We start from the raw sequence: 12,079 nt of genomic DNA on the forward strand, positions 1-12,079 counted from the left end.
GGCATTTGTTGGTATTGGTACTAGGGACCTTTAAAAATACTGTAAATGTATTCCAGAGCTTGCTCTAATAATCAGCAGTGCTCCCACGATTATGAGAGTATAATCACTACATTCACTAATGACTTATAAAATCCTGCAACTTAAAGGAAAACCCGAACATATTAAAATTATCAAAACATTCCCTCCTCTCACCAGCCCCTAGTAACCATCCATCATTCTACTTTCTGCCTTTCTGAATGACTACTCTAGGTACCTTATATAAATAGAATCATAGACCATTTGTCTTTTTGTGACTAGCTTATTTCACTTGACATAACATCCTTAAGATTGATCCATATTGTTACATGTATCAGATTTTCCTTTCTTTCTAAAACTGAATTGATACCCCATTGCATGTATATACCAAATACCAAATTTTGTTTATTCATTCATCAACAGACATCTGGGCTGCTTTTAACTCCGAGCTATTGTGAATAATGATGTTAGGAACAGAAGTATACAAATATCTCCTGGAGGCCCTTTCAAATCTTTTGTGTACACACCATGTTACCATAGACCGGGTAGTTTAAACATAAATTTACTTCTCACTGTTCTGGAGGCTGGAAGATCAAGCTGCCAACAACCAATCTGGTTCCTGCTGAGAACCTATTTCCTGGTTTGCAGATAGATACCTTATTGCTGTAGCCTCACATGCCCAAGAGATACAAACATTCAGTCCACAGCATTCTTCCTCTGCCCAAATTTATGCCCTTTTCACATGTAAAATGTATTCATTCCATCCCAACAACCTCAAAAGTGTTAACTCGTTCCAGCATCAACTTCAACTTTTTTTTTTTTAAAGATTTTATTTATTTATTTCACACAAAGAGATCACAAGTAGGCAGAGAGGCAGGCAGAGAGGGAGGTGGAAGCAGGCTCCCTGCTGAGCAGAGAGCCCGATGCTAGGCTCCATCCCAGGACCCTGAGACCATGACGTGAGCTGAAAGGCAGAGGCTTAATCCTCTGAGCCACGCAGGCACCCTTCAACTTTTTTTTTTTTTCAATTTTAACTTCTAAAGTCCAAAGTCTCATCTAAATATCATCTAAACCTTACATGTGAAACTAATGTAACATTGTATGTCAACTATACTAGAAAAATAATTAATAAATATCTAAATCAGATGAGTAAGACTCAAGGTATGATTGATCCTGAGGCAAAATTCCTCTCTAGCTATGAACATGTCACTAGCATAGGATAGACATTTCCATTCCAAAAGGGAGAAATAGGAAAGAAGGAAGGGGTGACAGTCCCCAGCAATTTCAAAACCTAACAAGGCAAACTCCACTAGGTCTTAAGACTTAAGAATCCTCATTGATCCAGTGATCTTACTTCCAGACCCACTGGAGGTGGCAATATCAACCCCATGCCTTGGTGGGGCACCACCATGCTGTGGCTTTCTGTGGAAGACCCACCCAACTTGAGGCTCTGCCAGGCAGGGGGTCACATCCTTAGGGCCCTGCCAGCAGTCCTTTTCTATGGCTTTGGCTGGAAGCAGACTGGATTACTAGAACCAAGATAGTAGCCCTGATGATCTCTGAACCAGCTTTTGGAACATTCTTTCCTTTCTTGAAAAACAGTGCAGGTTCAAAGTCTAATGGTTTGTTTATCGTCCTGTCCTGAAGAATCTAAGTCTATCTAAGTCTGACAGCCCTCCTTCATTCTGGACCTATATCCATCTCTTTCCGTTCAAACTGTCAGTGATCCTGCTGGGGTCGCTGAAGTAGTCTGCGGTTAACACACATTCTAAGCTCCTTACCAAACAGCTGGCCAACCATACCCTTGTTGTCTTCTTCCAAACATGCCTTCTCATTTTCTGCGATATGTACAGATTGAAACTATGCCAAATCTTTAAGTTCTGGTTCCTTTTTGTTTAACAATTCCTTCTTTGAAATAATAAATGAATTCAGTAACATTGCAGGATAATATGCTGAAATTGGATGCATTTCTATACATTAATAACGAAGTGACAGGAAGAGAAAGTAAAAAAACAATTCCATTTACAACTGGACCATAAAGAATAAATAACCTAAGAATAAATAACCAAGGAGGTAAAAGACCTGTATTCTGAAAACTATAAAACGCTGAAGAAATCAATGAAGACGACACAAACAAATGAAAAGATACCCCATGCTCATGGATTGGAAGAATTAATATTGTTAAAATGTCTATATTACTCAAAGCAATCTATAGATTCATTGCAATCCTTATCGAAGTACCAAAAGCATTTTTCACAGAACTAGAACAAATAATACTAAAATTTCTATGCAACCACAAAAGACCCTGAATAGCCAAAGCAAATTTGAGAAAGAACAAAGCTGCAAGTATCACAACCCCAGATTTCAAGATCTATTCCAAAGATATAGTAATCAAAATACTATGGTATTGGCATACACAAAAAGGGCATATAGACCAATAGGACAGAATGCAGAGCCCAGAAATAAACCCACACAAAGTCAATCTATGACAAAGGAGGCAAGAATATACAATGCGGAAAAGACACCATTTTCAGTAAATGGTGCTAGAAAGTTGGACTTACAAAAAAAAAAAAACAAAAAAAAAACAAAAAAAACCTACACCACTCATACAAAAGGTATCTTATACAAAATAAACTCAAAATGGATTAAAGACCTAAATGTGAGACCTGAAACCATAAAACTCCTAGAAGAAAACATAGGCAATAATTTGACATTGGCCTTAGCAAAATTTTTCTAGATAAGATTCGTCAGGTAAGACTATACCAAAATGAAAGTTTTTGCAAAGTGAAGGAAACCATCAATAAAACAAAAAGGCAACCGACTGAATGGGAGAAGATACCTGCAAACAATACATACAAATAGAGGTTAATATCCAACATATATAAAGAACTTACATAACTCCACGCCAAAAGAAACCAAGCAAACACAAACAAAAAACCACCCCAAACAATCTGATGAAAAAATGGGCAGAGGATCTGAATATTTTTCCAAAGACACACAAGATGGCTAACAGACACATGAAAAGATGCTCAACATTACTAATCATCATGGAAATATAAACTAAAACCACAATAAGATATCACCTTACATCTGTCAGAATGGGTATAATAAAAAAAAAGACAAGAAATAACAATGGTTGGCCAGGATGTGGAGAACAGGGAACCCTCGTGCACTGCTGCTGGGAATGTAAATAGGTGAAAACAGAGAAAACAGGAGGAAAATAGCATGGTTCCTCAAAAACTTAAAAACAGAAATACCATATTATCCAGTAATTCCACTCCTGAGTATTTACCCAAAGAACACAAAAAGACTAATTCGAGGAGACATATGCACCCCTACGTCTACTGCAGCACTCTTTACAACAGTCAGGATTTGGAAGTAGCCCAAGTGTTTATCAATACACGAATGGATCAAGACGGGCTATATACACACAATGTAATATTACTCAGCCATAAAAACTAATGAAATCTTGTCATTTTTTTGACAACATGGATGAACCTAAAGGTTATTATGTTAAGTGAATTATGTCAGAGAAAGACAAATACTGTATCATTTCTCTTATATCTGGAATCTAAAAAATAAAAATGAAAGAAAAGTAGAAACATCCACAGAAAACAAACTTATGGTTGTCAGAGGGGTGGGGGGGTGGAGGAAGGCTTCCAGTTATGGAATGAACAAATCACTGGAATTAAAAGGTACAGTGTAGGGTATTTTACTAGTGTTGTACAGTAACAGACGGTAGTTACATTTGAGGTGAACATAGCATAATGTACAGAGAAGTTAAATCACTAAGTTGTAAAGCTGAAACTAATGTAACAACACGTGTCAACTATACTTCAATAAAAGAAAGAAAAAAACAATTCATTCTTCAGTTTCTCTATTTCTCCTTGTATTCTACCATAAACAGGAAGAACCAAGCTATCCCTCCAATATTTCACTTAGCTCAGTGGGTTAAGCTTCTGCCTTCAGCTCAGGCTGTGATCTCAGGGTCCTGGGATGGAGCCCCGCATCAAGAGCCTGCTTCCCCCCACCCCTCTTTCTGCCTACTTGTGATCTCTGTCAGTCAAACAAATAAATAAAATCTTAAAAAAAGAAAAAAAAGAAGAAATTTCTTTAGCTAAATCTGTAACCTCATTGCTTGCAAGTTCTAACTTCCAATAAACACTAGACACCAACATAGTTCAGGCAAATTCTTTGCCATTTTATAAACAAATGCCTTTTCTCCATTGTCCAATAATCTGTTCCCCATTTCCATCTGACACCTCAACAGAATGAACTTTAACATCCATTATCTTTACCAATTTATGTACCGTTATTTAAGTGTTCTCTAACAAGATGGAAGATTTCTCTCCAGCTTTTTTTTTTTTTTTCCCACTAAGCCCTCCCCAGAACTGCCATTAAAGTTCCATTCCTGGCAAAGTAGGCTTTTCTTAGCATGCAACTCAACACTCTCCTAGTCTCCACCCATTACCCAGTTCCAAAGCTGCTTCCACATTTTTAGACGTTTGTTATAGCAGCACCCCACTTCGTGGTATGAATGTATGTATTAGGTCAGGCTGCTATAACAAAAACCGAAGATTTGGTGAATTAAACAACAGAACTCATTTCAAACCATTCTGGAGACTGGGAAATCCAAGATGAAAGTGCTGGCTAGTTCAATTCCTAAGAGCCCTCTTTCGAGTTTGCACACAGACACCTTCTTGCTGTATCCTCACATCATGGACACATTATCTTTCTTGTGTCTCTTCAGAAAAGGGCACTAATCCCATCCATAAGGGCTCCACCTTCATAGACTAATTATTCCCAGACCCTACCACCACCTCCATACTATCACACCGGGGATTAGGAATTCAACATATGAATTTTGGGAGCAAAACATTCAGTCCACAGTAATACTCGAAAGTGTTATTGTGGCATCACATGGCAATTCAATTTTTAACTCTTTGAGGAATAGCCATACTGTTTTCCACAGCTGCTCTGTCATTTTACACTACCACCAACAGTGACCACTGGTTCCAGTTTCTCTACATCGTGCCCACACTTATTTTCTGTTTTGGTTTGATTGATAGCAGCCATCCTAGTGGGTCTGAGGTGTTCTCTCATTGTAGTTTTTTTTTCTAAGATTTTATTTATTTATTTGTCAGAGAGAGAGAGCACGAGCACAAGCAGGCAGAGTGGCAGGCAGAGGCAGAGAGAGAAAAAGGCTCCCAGCTGAGCAGGGAGCCTGATGTGGGACTCAATCCCAGGACCCTGGGATCATGACCTGAGCCGAAGGCAGCGGCTTAATCAACTGAGCCACCCAGGCATCCTCATTGTGGTTTTAATACACATTTCCTTAATCATTAGTAATTCTGACTATCTTTTCATGTGCTTATTGACCACCTGTATACCTTCTTTGGAGAAATGTTCTAAGGACTTGAAAGTCTATTCAAGTCCTTTGTCCATTTTTGAATAGGATTTTTTTTTTTCAGTTGAGTCCTAAGAATTTTATATATATTCTGGATATTAATCCCTCATCAGATATATGATTTACAAATATTTTCTTCCATTTGGTGAGTTATCTTTTTATTCTATTTATTTTTACTACATTCTGTGATTCGTAAAGCTTTTAATTTTCATGAAGTCCAATTTGTTCTATTTCTGTTGTTGCCTGTGGCTTTAAGGTCATATCCAAGAAATCACTGACAAATCCAATGTCATGATGCTTTTGCCCTATATTTTCTTCTAGGAGTTTTATAGCTTTTACGTTTAGGTCGTTGATCCATTTTGAGTTAATTTTGAGTTAATCTGTATATGGCAATAGGTTAAAGTCCAACCTCATTCTTTTGCGTATGGTTTATCCAGTTCTCCCAGCACCGCCTGCTGAAAAGACCGTCTTTTCCCCACCAAATGGTCTTGGCACCTCTGTCAAGAATCATTTGGCCATGTTTTATTTCTAGGCTTTCTATTCTATTTCATTGGTCTTTATGACTGTCTACATGCAGGTAGAACACTGGTTTTATTTCTACAGCTTTATAGTAAGTTTTGAGATTAAGGCGGTGTAAGTCTCCATCTTTGCCCCCCCCAAACTGGTTTAGCTCTTTCTGGAGATTCTATATGAATTCTAAATGGATTTTTCTATTTCTAAAAAAAAAAAAAAAATGGGGCTCCTGGGTGGCTCAGTGGGTTAAGCCGCTGCCTTCGGCTCAGGTCATGATCTCAGGGTCCTGGGATCGAGTCCCGCATGGGGCTCTCTGCTCAGCAGGGAGCCTGCTTCCTCCTCTCTCTCTCTCTGCCTGCCTCTCCAACTACTTGTGATTTCTCTGTCAAATAAATAAATAAAATCTTTAAAAAAAAAAAAAAAAAAAAAAAAGGTCATTGGGATTTTGATAGGGATTGCACCAAATCTGCAGATCAGATCAGGTGCTACAATATTAAGTATTCCAATCCATGGACACAGCAGGTCTTTCCCTTTATTTAGATCTTTAATTTTTTTTTCAGTAATGTTTTTATACTTTTCACTGTGTAAGTCTTTCACCTCCTCGGCTAATAATTCCTAAGGATTTCATGATTCTTTTTGTTGCTACTGTAAATATGATTGTTTTCTTAATTTCCCTTTCAGACTGTTCACTGTTAGTGTACAGAAATGCAACTGACTTTTGGGTGTTTTGTATCCTGCTAATTTGCTGAATTCATTTATTAGTTCTAACACTTTTGTTAGAATAGATTTCTTTGGAATCTTTAGGGTTTATACACATAAGATCATATTATCTACAAACAGGTAATTTTACAGGTGCCTGGGTGGCTCAGTGGGTTAAGCCTCTGCCTTCAGCTTAGGTCATGGTCTCAGGGTCCTGGGATTGAGCCCCACATCAGGCTCTCTGCTCTGCAGAGAGCCTGCTTTCCCCCCTCTCTCTCTCCCTGCCTTTCTGCCTACTTGTGATTGCTCTGTCAAATAAATAAAATCTTAAAAAAAAAAAAGTAATTTTACATCTTCCTTTCCAATTTGGATGCCTTTTCTTTTACTTAATTGCTCTGGTTAGAGCTTCCAGTATCTGTTGAGGAGAAGCAGCCAAAGGCAGACAGACATCCTTGCATTGTTCCTGATTGTAGAGAAAAACCTTTCTTTCACAACTGAGTGTAATGTTTGCTATGGATTCTTCACATATGGCTTTTATTACATTGAGGCAATTTCCTTCTATTCCTAGTTTGTTGAATGTTACCATAAAAGGGTGTCAAATTCTGTCAAACGCTTTTCTGCATCAACTAAGATGCTTATGTGTTTTTCCCTCTTTATTTTGTTGATGTGTTATATTACATTGGTTGATTTACATATATTGAACTATCCTTGCATTCCAGGAATCCCACTTGGTCATGGTGTATAATCCCTTTGAAGTCTCTGCACTTTTTTTTTTTTAATTTCTGCATTGGTGTTCATATTCCTATACTGTCAGTTGACTTGGATATCAAGGTAATGATGGCTTTATAAAGCAACTAAGGAAGTGTTTTCTCCTCAGTTTTTTGTAAAAGTTTGAGAAAAACTGAGGTTCTTTTAATATTTGGTAGAAATCACCAGTGAATACATCAGGTTGGAGACTTTCCTTTGTCACAAAATTTTTTCATTACTAATTCAATCAAGTCTATTCAGATTTGCTCTTTAGTTTCAGTTTTGGTAGGTTTTATTATTTTAGAGATTTGTCCATTTCAAAATGTGTTATCCAATTCATTGGTACACAACTGTTCATAGTAACCTTATATATTTCGTTTCTGTAGAATCGTAGTAACAGTCCCACTTTCATTTCTAATTTTAGGGACTTGAGTCCTCTCTCTTTCCTCCCATTTTTAGTCAATCTAGCCAAAGACTGGCTATCTGTGTTGGTCTTTTCAAAGAACTCACTGTTGGTTTCTTATTCTGTTTTCTTATTCTCTATTTTACTTAGCTCTAATCCTTATTACTTCATTTATTCTGCTAATTTTAGGTAAGTTTCTTGTTCTAAATCTTTAAGATACAAAGTTAGAGGTGGCTGGTTTGAGATCTTCCTTCTTTTTTAATATTAGCATTTTTATAGCTATAATTTCCTTCTGAGACTGCTTCTGGTACATACCACAAGTTTGGATATACTGTGTTGTGGCTCAGGTCATGATCCCAGGGTCCTGGGATCGAGCCCCACATCAGGCTCTCTGCTCAGCAGGAAGCCTGCTTCCCCAACATCCCCACCCCCCCGCCTCTCTGCCTACTTGTGATCTGTCAAATAAATAAATAAAATCTTTAAAAAAAAAAAAAAAAGAAAGAAATATATTTTCCTCAATTTACAGCCATGCTAAGATAGACAATTAGTCATGAAAATGGAATTCCATTCCTTATTTATGCACAATTTAATCTGAATTCCATAAGGCATTCCTTTATAAGTAGAAGAAGTGTTTGTTTTTTTGTTTGTTTTATAATGGTTTACAACACAACTGATTCTTTTACAATTTTGGTGGTCAGAAGTCTAAAATCAAGGTGTTGGAAAGGCTATGTTCTGGAATCTTCAAGGAGAAATCAGTATCTTGCCTTCTCTAACTTCTACAGGACAACTGCATTCTGTGGCCTGTGGCCTCTTCCTCCATCTTCAAAGGACATTTTCCTAACATCTGGTTCCATGGTTACCTCTCCTTTTCTCTCACTTTTTCCTTCTTGTAAAAACCCTTGTGATTATATTTGTCCCACCCAGACAACCTAGCATAATCTCCCCATCTGAAGATTCCTAATTTAATCAGATTTGAAAAGTCCCCTTTGCCACATAAGGTAACATATTCACAGGTTCTTGAGAGGAGAATGTGAACATCTTTGGAAGGCCATTATTCTACCTATCGCAATAATGTTAGCACCTGCTTTGTTTCCAACACTAACCTGATCTCTAGGAAATCAGAGATAAAGGAACACAGCCCCTCCCCCTTTCTGAGCTGAACTGCAGGCCAAAGGAAAGATTTAGTTCTTATAAAATGTAAAGCTTTTTCTTATAATGATTAAAAAGCAAAATAATTAAGACAACCATAAATAATTAATATAAGAATGAACTAGGCCTTACAATGGGGTAGATGCAATTTATTTTTATGAATATAAGATTAACAAGAAGGTAAGGAATAGGAGACAAAATTATAATTTACCTCTTATTTGCCTGTCAACAACTCTCATTTCCTTTCTTATCTTCAATGACCATTCATTGACCTGGGAAAAATTTTAGAAAAAAATTGTAAGAAAAGCCAACACTCCTAGTTCACCAAACTTTTTAAAAATGCTACATTTATTCTAGACAAACAATAAATCCATTTCAAACAAAAGCTTTAGGGCCAAACTCTTTTTTTTAATCTTTTTATTCACAGTACAGAAGTCCCAATTTATTTAAAAATTCTTATCTGAAGGTAGGCAGTAAGAAGTACTTTATACAAGACTTCAGAGAGAGTTCAGGACCCTGTAGGTACATAAACATTTTTCAGGAGGTGCCCAGGCATAGTAAAAAGTGATCTTTAAAAGTTGAAAACCTTTCATTGGGGAGGGTATGTGCTATAGTGAGTGCTATGAATTGTGTTAAGACTGATGATTCACAGACCTGTACCCCTGAAGCAAGTAATACATTATACGTTAATAAAAAAATAAAAGTTGAAAATCTTTTGAAACCTATTTCAAAACCTGTACTTCCTGTGTCAAGAGTTCACCTTTTCCTTCCTCTTTTCAACAATAATGCTTCTTCATTTTACAAAGGACAGAAATTCCTCTGACCTATGTCTATTATAATGATATATTTCCCTTAGAGGCAAAAACATCTAAAGCACTAAACATAGAGCCAAATGGAAATAATAGTGTGGGTGTTGAAAAAGCACTGAACTACTCTAATGTCTATCGAATTCTTATGCAACTGAAGTGTTTTCTAATTCTTCAGTTTCAAAAGAAATTGAAGGAAAATCAGTTATCGGCTGATAATCATTAAAATGAAATTTATATTAAATAACTATATGCCCTTTGCCATAGGACACAGAATTTCAAAGAACTTAGTGACAATGACATAATATAACTTCCATTACCATCGATTTATTTATATTAAGGGTGTTTCTCAGCACTGGAGTCTTATAAGACATAAAACAGGGCTTTCTTCCTATTGTGATGAGGATCTCTTGTCTGTGCCCACAGCCATGCAGTCCACAGACTCTCTACAGTTGGTGCAGGTCTTTGGAGGCAGGAAGATGGGCACAGCTCTGGCACTCTGCCAATGGGGTAACAGCCTCATTAGGTGGATGGGCGTTCCCTGGAGATGATCCAACCATGCACAATGCAATCCAAGCTACTGAACCCTCTTCTGTTTCTGGGCAAGGAGTGATTAGCTGGCATGGAACCCTCAGACTATGAAGGGTGGTGGTCGTAAGACACAGATTCACACATTCAGTCCACCTCCAAGCCAGGGAGGCCTATTACCAGAAAAAGGTGGTTAGGCTTCCAAGAAGATTAAAGACCTCTTCATCTAGTATGACTAGATGCTGCTGGTAGCTGACCCCCATCACTGCAAATCCAAAAAGTTTGCCTGTGATCACTACCAAAAATCGAACCAGTAAGCCCATCAGGAGAATAAGGATTCACCTTTACAAAAAGCAATGACTGCGGGATTTAAACTTACAAATAATGAGACAGGAATAGAATTGATGCTGAACCTTGTAGCATTCATCTATGGGGACATAACTACAGCATTAAAAAATTTATAAAAATATTGGGACACCTTTGGCTCAGGTCATGATCCCGGGGTCCTGGGATTGAGTCCCACATCAGGTTCCTTGCTCAGTGAGGAGCCTGCTTCTCCTTTTGACTGTTCTAAATAAAATCTTAAAAAAAAAAAAATCTATACAATTAAGAGAAAGTAGACTTCCAATAAATTTCACTTTTTAATGATTTCATTAAAATCCTTATTTAACAAAATATATAAAAATTTATTTTGCAAAAGCTGTAGTAACTCCAACCAGAAGAAATATTAAGGTACTTAAAATTACATGGATATGTGATTTTTAGAATTTTAACATTAGGTTTATATATTTCTTCTTTTTTTTAAAGATTTTATTTATTTATTTGACAGACAGAGATCACAAGTAGGCAGAGAAGCAGGCAGAGGGAGAGGAGGAAGCAGGCTCCCTGCTGAGCAGAGAGCCTGATGTGGGGCTCGATCCCAGGACCCTGGGATCATGACCTGAGCCGAAGGCAGAGGCTTTAACCCACTGAGCCACCCAGGCGCCCCAGGTTTATATATTTCTTAAGGTAAAATTCATATAACATAAAAATAACCATTTCAAAATATACAATTCAATGGCATTTAATGACTTCATAATGTTGTAGAATCATCAACTCTCCCTAGTCTCAAAAACTTACTAACACATCAGAAGAACACACTATACTCTTTAAATAATCTCTCCCTATGTCCCCCTTCCCCCAATCCCTGGAAACCACTAATTTGCTTTACCTCTTTTGATCTTTTTACTTTCATATAAAAGGGATCATACAACATGTGGTCCCTTGTGCCTGGCTTCTTTCATTTAGTGTAGTGTTTTGGGAGTTCATCCATGTTGTGGCATATATCAATATTTCAGTCCTGGGGCGCCTGGGTGGCTCAGTGGGTTGAGCCTCTGCCTTCGGCTCAGGTCATGATCTCGGGGTTCTGGGATTGAGTCCCGCATCGGGCTCTCTGCTCGGCGGGGAGCCTGCTTCCTCCTCTCTCGGACTGCCTCTCTGCCTACTTGTGATCTCTCTCTGTCAAATAAATAAAATCTTTAAATTAAAAAAAAAATACTTCAGTCCTTTTCATGGCTGAATAATATTTGTTATACTTATACAACACAACTTGTTCATATATCCTTTGATGGACCTCTGGATTGTTTCCATCTTTTAGTTACTGTGAATAGTGCTGCTATAAACACTTGTATACAAGCATTTACTTGAATTCCTATTTTTGATTCTTTGGAATATGTATCCAGTAGGAGCAGAATTGCTGGGGCATATGGTGATTCTATGTTTATCTTTTCAAAGAACTCCAAAACTATTTTACAAATTAGTTTTACCATTTTA

General features: G+C 37.4%; 1 protein-coding gene across 2 annotated transcripts in view; it reads right to left on the bottom strand.

Annotated features, from left to right (window-relative positions):
- Positions 1-12,079, bottom strand: part of LOC101683312 (E3 ubiquitin-protein ligase RNF103) — a 99,504-nt gene that overhangs the window by 16,797 nt on the left and 70,628 nt on the right. For both annotated transcript variants that reach the window (XM_004742360.2, XM_004742362.3), the window contains one exon: positions 9,145-9,205. In XM_004742360.2, the coding sequence (XP_004742417.1) occupies positions 9,145-9,205 (61 nt within the window). The remainder of the gene's footprint in view (positions 1-9,144; positions 9,206-12,079) is intronic.

This window comes from Mustela putorius, unplaced genomic scaffold (genome assembly GCF_011764305.1).
Source record: "Mustela putorius furo isolate JIRA1106 unplaced genomic scaffold, ASM1176430v1.1 tig00000281_pilon_pilon_pilon, whole genome shotgun sequence".
Classification (NCBI taxonomy): domain Eukaryota; kingdom Metazoa; phylum Chordata; class Mammalia; order Carnivora; family Mustelidae; genus Mustela; species Mustela putorius.